The 20,249-nt window shown below is 47.8% G+C and overlaps 2 protein-coding genes across 2 annotated transcripts; both read right to left on the reverse strand.

Moving 5' to 3' along the window:
- Positions 1–4,221: 4,221 nt before the first annotated feature.
- LOC109783584 (putative F-box protein At3g52320) lies at positions 4,222–5,450 on the reverse strand. Its single transcript, XM_020342179.1, has 2 exons — positions 5,337–5,450; positions 4,222–5,277 (listed from the first exon to the last, which is right to left on the reverse strand). The coding sequence occupies exons 1-2, from the start codon at positions 5,448–5,450 to the stop codon at positions 4,222–4,224; spliced, it is 1,170 nt and encodes a 389-aa protein (XP_020197768.1).
- A 240-nt stretch (positions 5,451–5,690) lies between these two features.
- On the reverse strand, positions 5,691–9,744 carry LOC109783585 (serine/threonine-protein kinase RIPK). Its single transcript, XM_020342180.4, has 4 exons — positions 8,955–9,744; positions 7,727–7,865; positions 6,711–6,847; positions 5,691–6,623 (listed from the first exon to the last, which is right to left on the reverse strand). The coding sequence occupies exons 1-4, from the start codon at positions 9,369–9,371 to the stop codon at positions 5,961–5,963; spliced, it is 1,356 nt and encodes a 451-aa protein (XP_020197769.1). The 5' UTR covers positions 9,372–9,744; the 3' UTR covers positions 5,691–5,960.
- Positions 9,745–20,249: the final 10,505 nt, after the last annotated feature.

The following is a 20,249-nucleotide window of genomic DNA, read 5'->3' on the forward strand; positions in this document are numbered from 1 at the left end:
CACACATGTATCTGAGTTTCCTATCAATACAATTCTAGCATGGATAATAAACGATTATCGTGAACAAGGAAATATAATAATAACCAATTTATTATTGCCTCTAGGGCATATTTCCAACAATGATGGTGGTGATGTTGATGAAGACGATCACCGTGGCGATGATTCCCCTCTCGATGGCACTCCGATGCCACCAAGAGAGAGGAGGAGAGGTTCTCCCCCTTGTGCTTCCTCCTCCATGGCCTCCCCCCTAGATGGGGAAAGGTTCTCTCTCTGATCCTTGGCCTTCATGGCGATGATGGCCTCTCCGGGATACTCCTCCATGGCCACCGGTGATGATGGCCCCCTCCGGCAGGGTGCCAGAGAGGGCCTAGATTGATTTCTCGTGGCTACAGAGGCTTGCGGCGGCGGAACTTCCGATCTAGGTTAATTTTCTGAGGTTTCTGTATTTATAGGAATTTTTGGCCTCGGTCTCACGTCAAGGAGGTGCCCGAGGCGTCCACGAGGCAGGCCCACGCGCCTGGGGGGTGGGCGCGCCCCCCACCCTCGTGGGCGCCCCGGGACTCTCCTGGCCCAACACTTTTACTCCGGGGTCTTCTTTTGGTCCATAAAAAATCGTCAAAAATTGGCACGTCAATTGGACTCCGTTTGATATTCCTTTTCTGTAAAACTCAAAAACAAGGAAAAAACAGAAACTGGCACTGGGCACTAGGTTAATAGGTTAGTGCCAAAAATCATATAAAATAGCCTATAAATGCATATAAAACATCCAAGGTTGATAATATAATAGCATGAATACTTCATAAATTATAGATACGTTGGAGACGTATCACCCAGCTTCTCTCGACTTTTCTTCACTGCGACCCGTCAGCGGGTCCTCTCAACTTCCCGTCTTTCCTACAGTCTTCTTTGTGCCATCGCATTAACTTGGCATGCTCTTTGTTTCTGAACAGACGTTTCAACCGTGGTATTATAGGAGCATACCACATTACCTTGGCAGGAACCCTCTTCCTGGGGCGCTCGCCCTCAACATCACCAGGGTCATCTCGTCTGATCTTATACCTCAATGCGCCGCATACTGGGCATGCATTCAGATCCTCGTACTCACCGCAGTAGAGGATGCAGTGATTAGGGCATGCATGTATCTTCTGCACCTCCAATCCTAGAGGGCGTAGAACCTTTTTTGCTTCGTACGTACTGTCGGGTAATTCGTTATCCTTTGGAAGCTTCTTCTTCATTATTTTCGGTAGCTTCCCAAATCCATTGTCAGATACACCATTGTCTGCCTTCCATTGCAGCAATTCCAGTGTGGTACCGTGCTTTTTGTGTTGTCATCTTCGCAGTTTGGGTACAACCCTTTTTTGTGATCCTCTAACATGTGATCGAACTTCAACTTCTCCCTTTCACTTTGGCATTGTCTCTTTGCATCAACAATGACCCAATGAAGATCATCATCGGGCACATCGTCTGGTTCCTCTTGATCTTTAGCTTCCCCCGTTGCAGTATCACCGTATTCAGGGGGATAGTTGTCATCATCCTCTTCTTCTTCGTTGTCTTCCATCATAACCCCTCTTTCTCCATGCCTGGTCCAAACATTATAGTGTGGCATGAAACCCTTCTCAAGCAGGTGGACGTGAAGGGTTTTCAAGTTAGAGTAATCCTTCGTATTCTCACAGACAGGGCATGGACAATACATAAAACCATTCTGCTTGTTTGCCTCGGCCACTTCAAGAAATTTATGTAGGCCCTCAATGTACTCGGAGGTGCGTCGGTCATCGTACATCCATTGTTGGTTCATCTGCGTGCATTATATACTTAAGTGTATCAAAAACCATTACAAAACATCATGAATAGAGAAGTGACCAAATTAATACAAGTTCATCATCACATTAAAACCAAAGTACAATTGTGATTAAATATTATTACTGAAAAAATAAATACATAAAGTTCATACATATATAGTTCTCATAGAAGAACATATAGCTCTCTAGAGAGCATCTAATAATTAAAACATACACTGAAACTATGAAAAACATTTAAATGCAACAACAAATGCGATCATAATCGCAACTAAGGTAACAATTGATCCAACGGCATAATGATACAAAGCCTCATTATGAACCGCATATTTTTTAATCTTTCTAATCTTCAAGCGCATTGCATCCATCTTGATCTTGTGATCATCGACGACATCCGCAACATGCAACTCCAATTCCATCTTCTTCTCCTCAATTCTTTTCAATTTTTTCTTCAAGTAATTATTTTCTCTTTCAACTAAATTTGACCTCTGGACAAGAGGGTCGGTTGGAATTTTCTGGTTCACATACCTCCTAGATAAAAACATCTATGTCACGTTGGTCGGCATAATTGTCATAAACACTAAATGAAACAAATCATAATAAAATATACTATACCACATCCGAATCATAGAAAGGCAAGGGCCGATGGGGGCGGATACCAAAACCATGTCACTATATAATAACAAACAATAATAGAAGTAAGAAAATCATACAAGTATCTATCTAAATCATACAAGTAAGAATTTTTTTTTCTTTTAAAAAGAAGATAAGAACAAGAGGCTCATCACGGTGGTGCCAGCGACGAGATCGGCGCGGGCGAGACGGCACGGGACGGACCGCCAAACCTAGACAAATCTTGAGGAAAATGGAGCTTGGAGGTCGATCTTGGAGAGGAGAAATCTTAAGTGTGGCTCGGGCATTTCATCGAACACCTCATGTGCATAGGAGGTGAGAGCAGAGCAGCACACACCTCCCACACGCCGGCCGACCAAAAAACAGAGGAGTGAGCGGGCAGGGGCGACCATATAAATTGGCATCTCTTTAGTCCCGGTTGGTGGCTAGAACCGGGACAGAAGCCTGCTCTTTTGTCCCAGTTCCAGCCACCAACCGGGACTAAAGGCGCTGCGCCAGGAGCGAGGCCCTTTGGTCCCGGTTCGTGTCTGGAACCGGGACCAAAGGGGTCAGACGAACCGGGACCTATGGCCCGCGAGGCCCGGACGGCGCCCTGGCCTCACGAACCGGGACTGATGCACCCATTGGTCCCGGTTCGTAAGAGAACCGGGATTAATGCCCTTATCTGGCCTGGACCAGAGCCCTGTTTTCTACTAGTGCTTGTTGCTAGTCTTGTTAAAATATGTGTCTAATATTAGGTGGTACGAGTTAGGCTACAATTACTCCCTCTGTTTATAAATATAAGTCTTTTTAGAGTTTTTAATACAAACTACATAAAGATGTATAGATATATTTTAGAGCGTAGATTCACTCATTTTGCTTCATATGTAATTCATATTAAAATCTCTAAAAGGTCTTATATTTAGAAATGAAGGAAGTAGATTTGTAATTAATAGAGAATTAGATGTTGAAGTCGAACATGTTTAACTTGAGCCTATTCCATAAGGACACTATGTGGCAGCCAATGGACTAGACATAAACTGATCGGGTAGACAGAGGTTACGAGAGGAACGGTTTGGCCAACCATGGCAGGGGTGCCCGAACCGGCCATGGCGGGTGGTTGGAGCGTTGTTTGATGGACTTAGTGGTCTTTTATCAACTGTATTTAGGAATAGGCCCAAGTTACACGTGTTCGACTCTAACATCTAATTCTCTATTAATTACAAATCTACTCCATCCATTCCTAAATATAAGACCTTATTTCAATATGGACTACATATTTAACAAAATATGTGAATCTACACTTTTTTTAGAACACAGATGCAGGCGCTTATATATACGCGCAAGTGAATCTATACTCTAAAATATGTCTATACATTTGTATGTAGTCTGTATTAAAATCTCTAGAAAGGCTTTATATTCATAAACAGAGGGAGTAATCATAGCCTAACTTGCACACCTAATATTCGACACATGTTTTTACAAAACTAGCAACAAGCGTCGGTGTCAGGTCCGTTGAGGTAGCGACACGGCTATTATCTGACAGCATTGAACCTTGCAGAGTATTTTGTGTTGCAAAGATTGATGCTATAAAGAATGCATTTCTGAGAAATTTCATTGCGGGGAGAAGAGATGGTGAAGTGACACACAGATCTCAGTGATAAACAGATGGTGTAGATAGCTCCCATACCCGACTACTGGGTTGGTACAAAATCCACACTCAACAGTGTTTACATTATTCGTACTAAATTAAAAGTACTACTCCCTCCGTCTCATAACATAAGACATCATTACATCCAATACGCTGCCAACATTAGCTGCTCCGAACAATGAGTGGAATCAGGCTCTCCGTATAGGGGATGACGTTGAAGAAGTGCAAATTCTTAAAGCCAGGCCTCCGTGACCTAGTAGCACGCCGGAACCTCAGGCTGTCAAGCTCACACACCAGTGTCAGTTCCTTCGATTGCGGATCATAGCGCTGGAGTTTGTCGAACAGCGATATCAGCACCGCACCATCCGGAAGAATTGACAAGGGATGGCACGGGACCGTGAGATTCAGCTTGTAACGCGGCTCCCACAGGGGCCTGGGCCCGTCGTCTTCCACGAGCGTCCAGATCATCAGAGGGTGGTCGTCGCCGCCAGGCTCGCCGACGCGACTGCCGGTCAGACATAACTCCCCCCGCATCACATTCAGGTTGAAGTACACACCATCTCCGGTGGCCAAAGAATCAGGCAAATTGGTCATTCTGAACGCCTCGTCTTCCAAGCCAAAGCGAAGAAGGCTATGCGGACGCGGCTCGAGATGGCTTATGTCGATGGTCCAGTAAACCGCTCCCTTGACGGACTGGGCTGTGACCCACGCCTCAACAGGGTACGGTGGATCCGCCGCGGTTTCCCTCCAACAATGGCGGCCGCCGTCGCCGCCGCCCAGGGTGCACACCTCCATCCCCATGTTGAAGATGCCCGTTTTACGATCTCGTGGGCGGAAGAAGGAGCGGACCACCTTGTACATGCCGGTGCGCGGATCACGGCCGAACCCCACGGAGAGGTTGACGCGACCGGGCAGCACGTTCCGGCTGCTCTCCGGCAGCGTGACGACGTCCCTGGTGGCCGGGTTGAAGACGTAGACGTTGGTGTCCGTGGGGACAAGCACCAGGCCGTCGCAGTGGGCGAAGTAGCAGACGGAGCTGAATTCTCCGGCGAGGTCCCTGCCATGCACGAGCCGAGCCTCGGAGGCACCTTGCTGCCACCGGTAGAAGAAGATGCTGCTGGAGAAGGTGGTCGGCCAGTTCTCGCCTTCGATGAAACGGTCGAGACAGTGCGGGGTGATGAGCAAGGATGGCTTCTGCTCCCATTTGGAGGCCGATAGCTGGAGGTGCGACTGAATGAAGAAGGGGTCGGATATGATTGCGCGCCGGCCTTGCTGACACGCTTGAAACGCAGGAGCGACTCCACCGGCAGCCGGATCAGGATCTCCCAAACGAGCTCGTTCAACAGCTCCGGAGTCGGCACCTTCCTCCTCTGCTTCTTGGAAGTCTTCATGGCAGGCGTAGATGTAGAAAAACGAACAGACCACGATGATATTGCTAGTGGATGTGTATATATTGATGTTTCAGATTGAAACATAGTAGTTTTCGGACAAGATACCACCTCCTCAAAACAACCAAAACCGAGATCACGTAGAAGACCGATTGTTTCCTAGGTTATCTTAACACCGATTGACACCCATGCATACTGAACAGTGAACACTCGCATTGTCGTAGCTTCAATCCAAGAAGAACATGCGACCAAATTTCCGTTATGTTGATCAATCGGTACTCTTGTTTGATATAGCTCCACTTATGGGCCACATTCTGCATCTCACTGTAAGCACTTAGAGATCCAAAGCAAAAGAAAACCAAAGAGAAAAACCAAGACTCGCCATGATCGTAGAACTACAGGGATGCGCATGCAATCCTAATTAAATCCTAAACAATAGCAGCACCTCTCTCTCTCTCATATGTACACCACATGAACACGCGACGACGCCGACGGGAGGAGCGCACGCCGGCGTCACGCCTTCTTGTCGTCCTCGGCCGGCACGTGCCACACCCAGAACTCCTCCTTCGGCCCGGCCCCTCGCTTCCTGGGGCTGCCCTTGGGCGACCGGAGCCTCCGCCGGTGGTGCGCGCCGACGTCCCTCGCCGTCCTCGACGGCCGCTCCTTCCTCTCCTTCTCCTCCGCCGCCGCCGGCTCCGGCGCGGCCACGAACAGCACCACCGGCCCCACGGCGACGTCCTCCGTGACGGAGAGCAGCGGCTCGAGCGCCTCCACGACGGCCGACATGTCCGGCCGGTTCTTGGGGCTGCTGCTCAGGCACTGGTGCGCCACCGCGGCCGCCTTCTGCGCCGCGGCGGCCGGGTACCGGCCCTCCAGCGCCGGGTCCATGATCCGGCGCGCCAGCTTGAGCGGGTCCCTGAGCCCGGGCCGCGCGTACTCCACCAGGTTCTGCTCCCTGCTGGGCCGGGTCTTGTCCACCGAGTGCCGGCCGGTGAGGATCTCCAGCAGCACCACCCCAAAACTATACACGTCGCTCTTCGCCGTGAGGTGGCCCGTCATGATGTACTCCGGCGCCGCGTAGCCGTGGGTGCCCATGACCCGCGTCGACACGTGCGTGTCGTCCCCCTCCGGCCCGTCCTTGGCCAGCCCGAAGTCCGACAGCTTCGGCTTCTTGTCCTGCACGCAGACGGATCGACCAAAAACATGAGCAACTTAGCTTCATTTAGTGTGATGTGAGATGAGCAGGCCGGAGAGGGGGCTCACTGAGTCGAGGAGGATGTTGGAGCCCTTGAAGTCGCGGTAGATGACCGGCTTCTCGGCGTCGTGGAGGAACGCCAGCCCCTTCGCGGCGCCGACGGCGATGTTGAGCCGCGTCGACCACGACAGCGCCGAAGGAACCTCTGCAAGACATCACACACACAAAAATCATTGCAAGATTCGACCCAGAGCCACATTCTCCATTTCCTAGTCAATTGTTCTGTATACACTAGACAAGGAATAATCCGCCGATGCCCCGACAGCGTTACTGTCTTGCCGACAGAGATCTCGTATACATTTCGCGCCTACTGTCGAGACTGTTCGTACATTTTTCTGAATGCAGGGGTGGTCAACGCGTTAGGAGATCTCGCGAGGACTATTGGGCGAGAGGAGATCAATCAGTGAGGCTATGAAAATTGTAGCGTGCTGAGATAGATTAATCGCGACATGGATCGGGCAACTATATCTATCTTCGTGAGTCGTGACCTCACTTGCTTCTGAGTTCTGACCAGCGACCTCCAATCTGCCTTCTGGTGCACGCATGGAGATGGGTATGTTAATTCAGAGATGGGTCAAGTTTAGTTGGTCAGAACTCTGAAAAACGTTGCGAGTTAGCTGAGGAAAATTCGGCCGCCGTGCAACTGCATCTGTAATTTAAAATTCTGGCAATTGCCAACTTGCTGACAGACTTTTGAATTCAGGCAGCTGGTTTCCATCCGCCCATGGGCATGCCAAGTCAATGTACTTACCGGAGGCAGGTCAACCAACTCATCTCTATCACCACAGCTAGCAGACTACCAAATCATATATTTTCTACTGTTTATTCAATTTGATTCATCCATATGCATGATTGAGACAAACGAAGCAGCAAGTAAAAGGGTGTGGCTGACACTTAACCAAGTCTCGGTCAAGAGAAAAAATTGCACAATCCTCAATGTAATATCTGTCGAATATAGCATGGGGCATAACCAAGTCGACTGAGATTTAACGAGACTGTAAGTAAAATGGAGTGAGGGACGTACGTTTGACGAAGAGGTGGTTCTCGAGGCTGCCGTTGGGCATGTACTCGTAGACGAGGAGGCGGTGGGCGTCCTCGCAGCAGTAGCCCACCAGCTTCACCAGGTTGGGGTGCCGCAGCTGCCCCAGGAAGATCACCTCCGCCTGCACGCACGCACGAGCAAATTAAACAACAACCAATTAATCAATCAGGGTCAATGTCCGTGTCCGTGTCCATCGTTTTAGGCCGCCCGACTTTTATCCGGCCGCCGGCCGGCTGCCGGAACCGTCACATCGCCCAACAAACCTCGCTCACCGGTTTTCCTGGCCTGGCCCACAGGTCCTAATCCTTGGCGCCGAGATATTTTACGGGGCATGCATGCCTTGCCTGCTCAGCTTAGCTTTGGTTTATGTGTGGTTGAGAATTGCTCTTTCAGAAAACTTAAACACGTGGTGTGAAAGTCACTTGGTTGATACTCCCTCCGTAAACTAATATAGGAGCGTTTAGATCACTACTTTAGTAATCTAAATGCTCTTTTGTTTACAGAGGGAGTAGTTATTAATTAACGTAAAGGTTGAATTGATCTTGATGCTATGTTTTCATTGCGAAACAAGCCATGTTGGGAACACAAAAAAAACTTGTGAAAAGTTCACAAGGAACAACAGCTCAATTACTGTGTAACCAAGAATATTCTCCTGAAAGAAACCTCGAACTTCCACGCCCGTTTTAGGACAGCGAGCTAGCTTAACTTGCCTATAACTCTAAAAGCATTGCTTCTTGGCTACAGGTTACATACACAGGTTGCTTCCCAGCAAAACTGGATTTATGTTATAGTATTAATAAATGATTGATAATAACCTCTCCAGGAGAATTCCTGCAACGGTGTAGCTTTTAGATTTCAATTATCCATGAAGCTACTCAATGGTGCACCAGATGTAAGGATTGGATTTGGACATCCTTGTAAGGGATCTATGCTAACTTGTTGGTTAACCATGCAGGAGCCCACTCTTTCACTGTAAGAAAGAAATCCAAGCCCTATTCCCTCCCCCAAGCGTGCATTATATTAGGCCATCGATGTCAGATATAACTGGAATCTCTTCCAAGAAAAGCTACTCCAGCTAGCGCGCGCAGCCGTCCGCATACCACTACTGCTACTCCTCTACCAGTTGCCGTTGGGCTGTGGCTATTGCACGCGCAAAGAAGATTAATGGATGGATGAGGGGTTGAGGAGGACACGTGGGGCGCGGACGTACCAGCCATTCCTTGTGGCCCTGCGCGCCCTCGGGGTCCCAGAGCTTCACGGCGATGGCCTGCGGCTTGAGCCCCGGCTTGACGCCGCCGCCGACGAAGCCCTTGTACACGGGGCCGAACCCGCCCTCGCCCAGGAAGTTGTCGTCCGCGAACTCGCCCGTGGCGGCACGCAGCTCGGCGACGGTGAACACGTGCAGGTTGGACCCCACGAGGGAGATGGACAGGTCCTCGTCCGCCGCGCCGCTCAGGTCCGTGAACGACAGCCGCCGCAGCCCGCCGCCGCCGCCGGAGCGCGGGCGGGGCTTCTTCTTCGCCCCGTGGTCGCCCGCCGCGCCGCCCAGGCAGCCGCCAAGGAGCGACCTCCACGGCGACGACGACCTCTCCCTTCCGCCGGCCTTGATCACCCCCTCGCTCCTCATCGGCGGCTAGCTTAGCTACCTCGCAACGTCGCCGTCGCCGCGCAGCATATACCGAGCGCCTCCGGCCGCCGCGAGCTCGACACGTACGTCGTCGTGCGGGCGCTCTCTCTGGCTAGCTAGCTGGCCTGTGTGTGGGTCGCGCGGGAGAAAGAGAGAAAAGGAGAGAGGAGAGGAGCCCGACGATGGTTCGCGAGGCGGGACCGTGTCCGTGTGGGTGGTGTGGCGAGGCCGCACCTGGTTCGGCAGAATATATAGGCGCGACCTCAATTCCTTCTCTCTTTCTCTCTCTCGTGGGGGCGTGCAGAGCTTTGGCTTGGCTTGGCTCTGCTGCGATGACATGGCATCGTGTTGCGTTTGACTCCAGGAATGAAATGAATAAAATTGTGCTGGCTGCTGCCTGTACAAATCACAAACTGTTCTTGTGTCATGGTGGGAATTTTCAGTGTGGATTGACTATTTCATTGCGGTTTTAGAACGGGATCGTGGAAGGGGCAACGCGCGCGCCTGCGCCTTTTCCTACCTACCCGCTTTGCGAATTGGTAATATGCGTCATGACCCATGACTTGTAAGGGTAGTAGGTGTTATTCCCGTTTGATTTGGCTTTCTTTTCACAATGACGAAGGTGGAAAAAATCAGTTTAATGCTGGTTTTGTGAGCAATGCAGCCCTTTTATATTGCGTCGTGTTTTCCGAGGACCGAATTCGACTCGTTCAACCCGGATTCGGTTCCGACGATAGAATCTGAATCAACTCTGTGCATTCCGCACTTGCATAGTGTGAGACAATAGGTTTTGGGGGAACCGGCCTATCACATATATATAATGAGTGGAATACAACGTTACAATATACACGTGTAAATATAAAGGCTATACAGTCTAACACCCTCCCTCAATCTTAGCCACTTCCTAAAGAATCTAGAAGGGTAAGATTGCGCCGACAAGCCTCAAACTGTGGTAGAGGCAATGGCTTGGTGAAGATGTCTGCAAGTTGATCCTTGGAAGAGATGAATTTGATCTGTAGTTGCTTCTGAGAGACACGTTCACGCACAAAGTGATAGTCAACTTCGATGTGTTTCGTTCGGGCATGGAATACCGGATTTGCAGAGAGGTATGTAGCAGCGATGTTATCACACCAAAGAACAGGAGACTGTGACTGGGATATATCCAATTCCCGAAACAAAGAATGTACCCAGATAATCTCCGCAGTCGCATTGGCCACAGCCTTATACTCAGCTTCAGTACTGCTACGTGAGACAGTGGCCTGTTTCCGAGCACTCCATTCGATCAGATTAGAGCCAAAGAACACAGCATAACCCCCCGTAGATCGCCTGTCATCCGGACTGCCAGCCCAATCCGCATCAGAATACGCCGAGAGACATCCAGAGGAGGTCGGTCGAATATGCAAGCCGTGAGACACCGTGAATCGAATGTAGCGCAAGATGCGCTTAACAGCAGACCAATGAGTGTCACGGGGTGACTGCAGATACTGGCAAACTCGGTTGACAGCAAAAGAGATGTCCGGTCGTGTGATCGTCAAGTACTGAAGACCACCAACAATACTCCTGTACTCCGTTGCATCAGCAGAAGACAGAAGCTCACCATCAACAGCAGTGATCTTGTCAGTGGTAGACATGGGTGTAGTCGTCGGTTTGCACTTAAGCATCCCAACTCGCTGCAACAAATCCAAGGAGTACTTCTTCTGCGTCATAACAAGACCATCAGCCTGAGAAGTAACCTCCACACCAAGGAAGTAGTGAAGCATCCCAAGATCCTTGACCGCAAAATCAGTACCAAGCGAGCGAACAAGGGCTATAGCAGCCGACTGGGAGGAGCTGACAAGAATAATATCATCCACATAGACCAACAAGTGCATAGTAACCTCAAGCCTCTGTAGAAGAAACAGTGAGGAGTCAGCAGTCGACGATGCAAAACCATGAGCATGAAGAGCCATGCCAAGACGAGCATGCCAAGCACGGGGAGCTTGCTTCAGACCATAAAGCGCCTTGGACAGACGGCAGAGATGATGAGGACGATCTGGATCAGAAAAACCCGGAGGCTGGCGCATATAAACCTCTTCCTCCAACACACCATGGAGAAAGGCATTTTGTACATCCAGCTGACGAAGAAACCAACCTCGAGTAATGGCAAGAGAGAGAAGTATCCTGATGGTAGTAGGCTTGACCACTGGACTGAAGGTGTCTTCATAGTCAAGACCATAGCGCTGTCGAAACCCACGAGCAACAAGACGAGCTTTGTAGCCCTCAATGTACCCATCAGAATGCTTCTTCACTTTGAAAATCCACTTAGAATCAATGACATTAGCCCGTGACGGTGGAGGAACAAGAGTCCATGTCTTATTGCGAATAAGAGCTTGATACTCTTGCTCCCTGGCCTCTCTCCCATGAGGAATGCGCATAGCAGCTTGATACGTGCGCGGCTCGGAGGAGGGATCTGCAAGCGCTGCAGTCATGCATGCAGCCAACCACGCAACAGTGCCATCATGACGCTGCTTCGGCTGAACAATACCACTGCGACTGCGTGTATGAGGGCGCAGAGCAGCAGCAGGAGCCAGCGACGTCGAGGATGAAGATGAAGCGGCGCCAGAGGAGCCGGCAGCAGCAGAACTGGGCGAGGGCGACGGAGACGTCCCAGTGCCAGGCGACCGGGTTGCATGGTGCTGAAGACAACCCGGGAGAGGCCGGCCCAGGTGACAGAGGCCCATACGCCGTAGGCGAGGCGAGGGCAGGCGAGGCCGGCCCAGTCATCGTGGGTGACGAGACAGGGACGGGCGAGACCGGCCCAGGCGTCGTTGGCGTGGCCGGCGTCGCGGGCGAACGGGCGACGAAGCAGGCGAGAGCGCCGGTGCATCAACTGGTCGTGCATGGGCACGGGTATCGAGGCCATGCAAGGTGCCATAGGGTCATCGTGCACGACTGGTGGTGCCGACGCGGAAGGCGATGACGACGAAGGAGGCGATGGCGCCTCTAAAATTTCCAAACGAGCCTCACGTCCAGTGCCTGCACCATGGTTAGGCAGCAATATAGGAGAGTATGCAACATCATCAAATTGGTTAGAAGCAATAGAGGATGAATGCATGGATGGTGGTTCAGCGGTGGACACAGGAAGTTTGGCAAATGGAAAAACATGCTCATCAAACACGACGTTCCGAGATATATAGACACGATTGGTGGGAACATGAAGACATTTGTAACCTTTATGAAGAGAGCTATAGCCAAGAAAGACACACTTCTTGGAGCGAAACTCAAGCTTGCACTTGTTATATGGACGGAGATGCGGCCAACAAGTGCACCCAAAAACCTTGAAGAAGGTGCAATCGGGTTGTTCATTAAGGAGAACCTCAATGGGAGTCTTTGAAGGAAATATGCCCTAGAGGCAATAATAAAGTTGTTATTTATATTTCCTTATATCATGATAAATGTTTATTATTCATGCTAGAATTGTATTAACCGGAAACTTAGTACATGTGTGAATACATAGACAAACAGAGTGTCACTAGTATGCCTCTACTTGACTAGCTCGTTGAATCAAAGATGGTTAAGTTTCCTAGCCATAGACATGAGTTGTCATTTGATTAACGGGATCACATCATTAGAGAATGATGTGATTGACTTGACCCATTCCGTTAGCTTAGCACTTGATCGTTTAGTATGTTGTTATTGCTTTCTTCATGACTTATACATGTTCCTATGACTATGAGATTATGCAACTCCCGAATACCGGAGGAACACCTTGTGTGCTATCAAACATCACAATGTAACTGGGTGATTATAAAGATGCTCTATAGGTGTCTCCGAAGGTGTTTGTTGGGTTGGCATAGATCGAGATTAGGATAGGTATCTCTGGGCCCTCTCGGTAATGCACATCAGTATAAGCCTTGCAAGCAATGTAACTAATGATTTAGTTGCGGGATGATGCATTACGGAACGAGTAAAGAGACTTGCCGGTAACGAGATTGAACTAGGTATTGAGATACCGACGATCGAATCTCGGGCAAGTAACATACCGATGACAAAGGGAACAACGTATGTTGTTATGAGGTTTGACCGATAAAGATCTTCGTGTTGGGGAACGTAGTAATTTCAAAAAAATTCCTACGCACACGCAAGATCATGGTGATGCATAGCAACGAGAGGGGAGAGTGTTGTCCACGTACCCTCGTAGACCGAAAGCGGAAGCGTTAGCACAATGCAGTTGATGTAGTCGTACGTCTTCACGATCCGACTGATCAAGTACCGAACGCACGCCACCTCCGAGTTCAGCACACGTTCAGCCCGATGACGTCCCTCGAACTCCGATCCAGCCAAGTGTTGAGGGAGAGTTTCGTCAGCACGACGGCGTGGTGACGATGATGATGTTCTACCGACGCAGGGCTTCGCCTAAGCACCGCTACAGTATTATCGAGGTGGACTATGGTGGAGGGGGGCACCGCACACGGCTAAAAGATCAATAGATCAATTGTTGTATCTCTAGGGTGCCCCCTGCCCCCGTATATAAAGGAGCAAGGGGGGAGAGGCAACCGGCCAGGAGGGGCGCGCCAGGAGGAGTCCTACTCCCACCGGGAGTAGGACTCCCTCCCTTTTCCTTGTTGGATTAGGAGTGGAGAGGGAAGGAGAGAGGGGGGAAAAGGAAAGGGGGGCGCCGCCCCCCCTCCTTGTCCAATTCGGACTTGGGGGGGGGAGGGGCGCGCCACTGCCCCTTGGCCGCCTCTCCTCTTCCACCAATTGAGCCCATGAGGCCCACTAACCTCCGGGGGGTTCCGGTAACCCCCCGGTACTCCGGTATATATCCGATAACCCCCGGAACCATTCCGGTGTCCGAATATAGTCGTCCAATATATCAATCTTCATGTCTCGACCATTTCGAGACTCCTCGTTATGTCCGTGATCACATCCGGGACTCCGAACAACCTGCGGTACATCAAAACATATAAACTCATAATATAACTGTCATCGAAACTTTAAGCGTGCGGACCCTACGGGTTCGAGAACTATGTAGACATGACCGAGACACGTCTCCGGTCAATAACCAATAGCGGAACCTGGATGCTCATATTGGCTCCCACATATTCTACGAAGATCTTTATCGGTCAGACCGCATAACAACATACCTTGTTCTCTTTGTCATCGGTATGTTACTTGCCCGAGATTCGATCGTCGGTATCTCAATACCTAGTTCAATCTCGTTACCGGCAAGTCTCTTTACTCGTTCTGTAATACATCATCCGCAACTAACTCATTAGTTGCAATGCTTGCAAGGCTTAAGTGATGTGCATTACCGAGTGGGCCCAGAGATACCTCTCCGACAATCGGAGTGACAAATCCTAATCTCGAAATACGCCAACCCAACAAGTACCTTCGGAGACACCTGTAGAGCACCTTTATAATCACCCAGTTATGTTGTGATGTTTGGTAGCACACAAAGTGTTCCTCCGGTAAACGGGAGTTGCATAATCTCGTGGTCATAGGAACATGTATAAGTCATGAAGAAAGCAATAGCAGAATACTAAACGATCGTGTGCTAAGCTAACGGAATGGGTCAAGTCAATCACATCATTCTCCTAATGATGTGATCCCGTTTAATCAAATGACAACCCATGTCAATGGCTAGGAAACATAACCATCTTTGATCAACGAGCTAGTCAAGTAGAGGCATACTAGTGACACTCTGTTTGTCTATGTATTCACACAGGTATTATGTTTCCGGTTAATACAATTCTAGCGTGAATAATAAACATTTATCATGGTATAAGGAAATAAATAATAACTTTATTATTGCCTCTAGGGCATATTTCCTTCAGTCTCCCACTTGCACTAGAGTCAGTAATCTAGATTACACTGTAATGATTCTAGCACCCATGGAGCCTTGGTGCTGATCATGTTTTGCTCTCGGAAGAGGCTTAGTCAACGGGTCTGCAACATTCAGAGCCGTATGTGTCTTGCAAATTTCTATGTCTCCCACCTGGACTAAATCCCGGATGGAATTGAAGCGTCTCTTGATGTGCTTGGTTCTCTTGTGAAATCTGGATTCCTTCGCCAAGGCAATTGCACCAGTATTGTCACAAAAGATTTTCATTGGACCCGATGCACTAGGTATGACACCTAGATCGGATATGAACTCCTTCATCCAGACTCCTTCATTTGCTGCTTCCGAAGCAGCTATGTACTCCGCTTCACACGTAGATCCCGCCACGACGCTTTGTTTAGAACTGCACCAACTGACAGCTCCACCGTTCAATGTAAACACGTATCCGGTTTGCGATTTAGAATCGTCCGGATCAGTGTCAAAGCTTGCATCAACGTAACCATTTATGATGAGCTCTTTGTCACCTCCATAAACGAGAAACATATCCTTAGTCCTTTTCAGGTATTTCAGGATGTTCTTGACCACTGTCCAGTGATCCACTCCTGGATTACTTTGGTACCTCCCTGCTAAACTTATAGCAAGGCACACCTCAGGTCTGGTACACAGCATTGCATACATGATAGAGCCTATGGCTGAAGCATAGGGAACATCTTTCATCTTCTCTCTATCTTCTGCAGTGGTCGGGCATTGAGTCTTACTCAACTTCACACCTTGTAACACAGGCAAGAACCCTTTCTTTGCTTGATCCATTTTGAACTTCTTCAAAACTTTTTCAAGGTATGTGCTTTGTGAAAGTCCAATTAAGCGTCTTGATCTATCTCTATAGATCTTGATGCCCAATATATAAGCAGCTTCACCGAGGTCTTTCATCGAAAAACTCTTATTCAAGTATCCCTTTATGCTATCCAGAAATTCTATATCATTTCCAATCAGCAATATGTCATCCACATATAATATCAGAAATGCTACAGAGCTCCCACTCACTTGCTTGTAAATACTGGCTTCTCCAAAAGTCTGTATAAAACCAAATGCTTTGATCACACTATCAAAGCGTTTATTCCAACTCCGAGAGGCTTGCACCAGTCCATAAATGGATCACTGGAGCTTGCACACTTTGTTAGCTCCCTTTGGATCGACAAAACCTTCCGGTTGCATCATATACAACTCTTCTTCCAGAAATCCATTCAGGAATGCAGTTTTTACATCCATTTGCCAAATTTCATAATCATAAAATGCGGCAATTGCTAACATGATTCGGACAGACTTAAGCATCGCTACGGGTGAGAAGGTCTCATCGTAGTCAATCCCTTGAACTTGTCAAAAACCTTTTGCAACAAGTCAAGCTTTATACACAGTAACATTACTGTCAGCGTCAGTCTTCTTCTTGAAGATCCATTTGTTGTCAATGGCTAGCCGATCATCGGGCAAGTCAACCAAAGTCCACACTTTGTTCTCATACATGGATCCCATCTCAGATTTCATGGCCTCAAGCCATTTTGCGGAATCTGGGCTCACCATCGCTTCTTCATAGTTTGTAGGTTCGTCATGGTCTAGCAACATAACTTCCAGAACAGGATTACCGTACCACTCTGGTGCGGATCTTACTCTGGTTGACCTACGAGGTTCAGTAACAACTTGATCTGAAGTTTCATGATCATCATCATTAACTTCCTCACTAATTGGTGTAGGTGTCGCAGAAACCGGTTTCTGTGATGAACTACTTTCCAATAAGGGAGCAGGTACAGCTACCTCATCAAGTTCTACTTTCCTCCCACTCACTTCTTTCGAGAGAAACTCCTTCTCTAGAAAGATTCCAAATTTAGCAACAAAAGTCTTGCCTTCGGATTTGTGATAGAAGGTGTACCCAACAGTCTCTTTTGGGTATCCTATGAAGATACATTGTTCCGATTTGGGTTCGAGCTTATCAGGTTGAAGCTTTTTCACATAAGCATCGCAGCCCCAAACTTTAAGAAATGACAACTTTGGTTTCTTGCCAAACCACAGTTCATAAGGCGTCGTCTCAACGGATTTCGATGGTGTCCTATTTAACGTGAATGCAGCCGTCTAAAGCATAACCCCAAAACGATAGCGGTAAATCTGTAAGAGACATCATAGATCGTACCATATCAAGTAAAGTACGATTACGACGTTCGGACACACCATTACGCTGTGGTGTTCCGGGTGGCGTGAGTTGCGAAACTATTCCGCAATATTTCAAATGAAGACCAAACTCGTAACTCAAATATTCTCCTCCACGATCAGATCGTAGAAACTTTATTTTCTTGTTACGATGATTTTCAACTTCACTCTGAAATTCTTTGAACTTTTCAAATGTTTCAGACTTATGTTTCATTAAGTAGATATACCCATATCTGCTCAAATCATTTGTGAAGGTGAGAAAATAACGATATCCGCCTCGAGTCTCAATATTCATCGGACCACATACATCTGTATGTATGATTTCCAACAAATCTGTTGCTCGCTCCATAGTTTCGGAGAACGGCGTTTTAGTCATCTTTCCCATGAGGCACGGTTCGCAAGTACCAAGTGATTCATAATCAAGTGGTTCCAAAAGTCCATCAATATGGAGTTTCTTCATGCGCTTTACACCGATATGACCTAAACGGCAGTGCCACAAATAAGTTGCACTATCATTATCAACTCTGCATCTTTTGGCTTCAATATTATGAATATGTGTATCACTACTATCGAGATTCAACAAAAATAGACCACTCTTCAAGGGTGCATGACCATAAAAGATATTACTCATATAAATAGAACAACCATTATTCTCTTATTTAAATGAATAACCGTCTTGCATCAAACAAGATCCAGATATAATGTTCATGCTCAACGCTGGCACCAAATAACAATTATTCAGGTCTAAAACTAATCCCGAAGGTAGATGTAGAGGTAGCGTGCCAACCGCGATCACATCGACTTTGGAACCATTTCCCACGCGCATCGTCACCTCGTCCTTAGCCAATCTTCGCTTAATCCATAGTCCCTGTTTCGAGTTGCAAATATTAGCAACAGAACCAGTATCAAATACCCAGGTGCTACTGCGAGCATTAGTAAGGTACACATCAATAACATGTATATCACATATACCTTTGTTCACCTTGCCATCCTTCTTATCCGCCAAATACTTGGGGCCGTTCCGCTTCCAGTGACCAGTCTGCTTGCAGTAGAAGCACTCAGTCTCAGGCTTAGGTCCAGACTTGGGTTTCTTCTCCTGAGCAGCAACTTGCTTGCTATTCTTCTTGAAGTTCCCCTCTTCTTCCCTTTGCCCTTTTTCTTGAAACTGGTGGTCTTATTGACCATCAACACTTGATGCTCCTTTTTGATTTCTACATCCGCAGCCTTTAGCATTGCGAAGAGCTCGGGAATCGTCTTATCCATCCCTTGCATGTTATAGTTCATCATGAAGCTTTTGTAGCTTGGTGGCAGTGATTGAAGAATTCTGTCAATGACGCTATCATCCGAAAGATTAACTCCCAGTTGAATCAAGTGATTGTTATACCCAGACATTTTGAGTATATGCTCACTGACAGAACTATTCTCCTCCATCTTGCAGCTGTACAACTTATTGGAGACTTCATATCTCTCAATCCGGGCATTTGCTTGAAATGTTAACTTCAACTCCTGGAACATCTCATATGCTCCATGACGTTCAAAGCATCGTTGAAGACCCGGTTCTATGCCGTAAAGCATGGCACACTGAACTATCGAGTAGTCATCAGCTTTGCTCTGCCAGACGTTCATAACATCTGGTGTTGCTCCTGCAGCAGGTCTGGCACCCAGTGGTGCTTCCAGGATGTAATTCTTCTGTGTAGCAATGAGGATAATCCTCAAGTTACGGACCCAGTCCGTGTAATTGCTACCATCATCTTTCAACTTTGCTTTCTCAAGGAACACATTAAAATTCAACGGAACAACAGCACGGGCCATCTATCTACAATCAACATAGACAAGCAAAATACTATCAGGTACTAAGTTCATGATAAATTTAAGTTCAATTAATCATATTACTTAAGAACTCCCACTTAGATAGACATCCCTCTAATCCTCTAAGTGATCACGTGACCCAAATCAACTAAACAATGTCCGATCATCACGTGAGATGGAGTAGTTTCAATGGTGAACATCACTATGTTGATCATATCTACTATATGATTCACGCTCGACCTTTCGGTCTCCGTGTTCCGAGGCCATATCTGTTATATGCTAGGCTCATCAAGTTTAACCTAAGTATTCCGCGTGTGCAACTGTTTTACACCCGTTGTATTTGAACGAAGAGCCTATCACACCCGATCATCACGTGGTGTCTCAACACGAAGAACTTTCGCAATGGTGCATACTTAGGGAGAACACTTATACTTTGATAATTTAGTGAGAGATCGTCTTAAAATGCTACCGTCAATCAAAGCAAGATAAGATGCATAAAAGATAAACATCACATGCAATCAATATAAGTGATATGATATGGCCATCATCATCTTGTGCTTGTGATCTCCATCTCCGAAGCACCGTCATGATCACCATCGTCACCGGCGCGACACCTTGATCTTCATCGTAGTATCGTTGTCGTCTCGCCAATCTTTATGCTTCTACGACTATCGCTACCGCTTAGTGATAAAGTAAAGTATTACAGGGCGATTGCATTGCATACAATAAAGCGACAACCATATGGCTCCTGCCAGTTGCCGATAACTCGGTTACAAAACATGATCATCTCATATAATAAAATTTAGCATCATGTCTTGACCATATCACATCACAACATGCCTTGCAAAAACAAGTTAGACGTCCTCTACTTTGTTGTTGCAAATTTTACGTGGCTGCTACGGGCTTAGCAAGAACCGTTCTTTACCTACGCATCAAAACCACAACGATAGTTTGTCAAGTTGGTGATGTTTTAACCTTCGCAAGGACCGGGCGTAGCCACACTCGGTTCAACTAAAGTTGGAGAAACTGACACCCGCCAGCCACCTGTG

Source organism: Aegilops tauschii, chromosome 2, assembly GCF_002575655.3.
Source record: "Aegilops tauschii subsp. strangulata cultivar AL8/78 chromosome 2, Aet v6.0, whole genome shotgun sequence".
Classification (NCBI taxonomy): domain Eukaryota; kingdom Viridiplantae; phylum Streptophyta; class Magnoliopsida; order Poales; family Poaceae; genus Aegilops; species Aegilops tauschii.

Excerpts from the sequence above, each read along its gene's own strand:
- LOC109783584 (XM_020342179.1), bottom strand. The coding sequence starts at position 5,450 with ATGAAGACTTCCAAGAAGCAGAGGAGGAAGGTGCCGACTCCGGAGCTG. Across the intron at positions 5,278-5,336 it reads CGCTCCTGCGTTTCAAGCGT|CTATCGGCCTCCAAATGGGA; the intron begins GTCAGCAAGGCC and ends TCGCACCTCCAG.
- LOC109783585 (XM_020342180.4), bottom strand. The coding sequence starts at position 9,371 with ATGAGGAGCGAGGGGGTGATCAAGGCCGGCGGAAGGGAGAGGTCGTCG. Across the intron at positions 7,866-8,954 it reads AGGGCCACAAGGAATGGCTG|GCGGAGGTGATCTTCCTGGG; the intron begins GTACGTCCGCGC and ends GCGTGCGTGCAG. Across the intron at positions 6,848-7,726 it reads GAACCACCTCTTCGTCAAAC|AGGTTCCTTCGGCGCTGTCG; the intron begins GTACGTCCCTCA and ends GATGTCTTGCAG.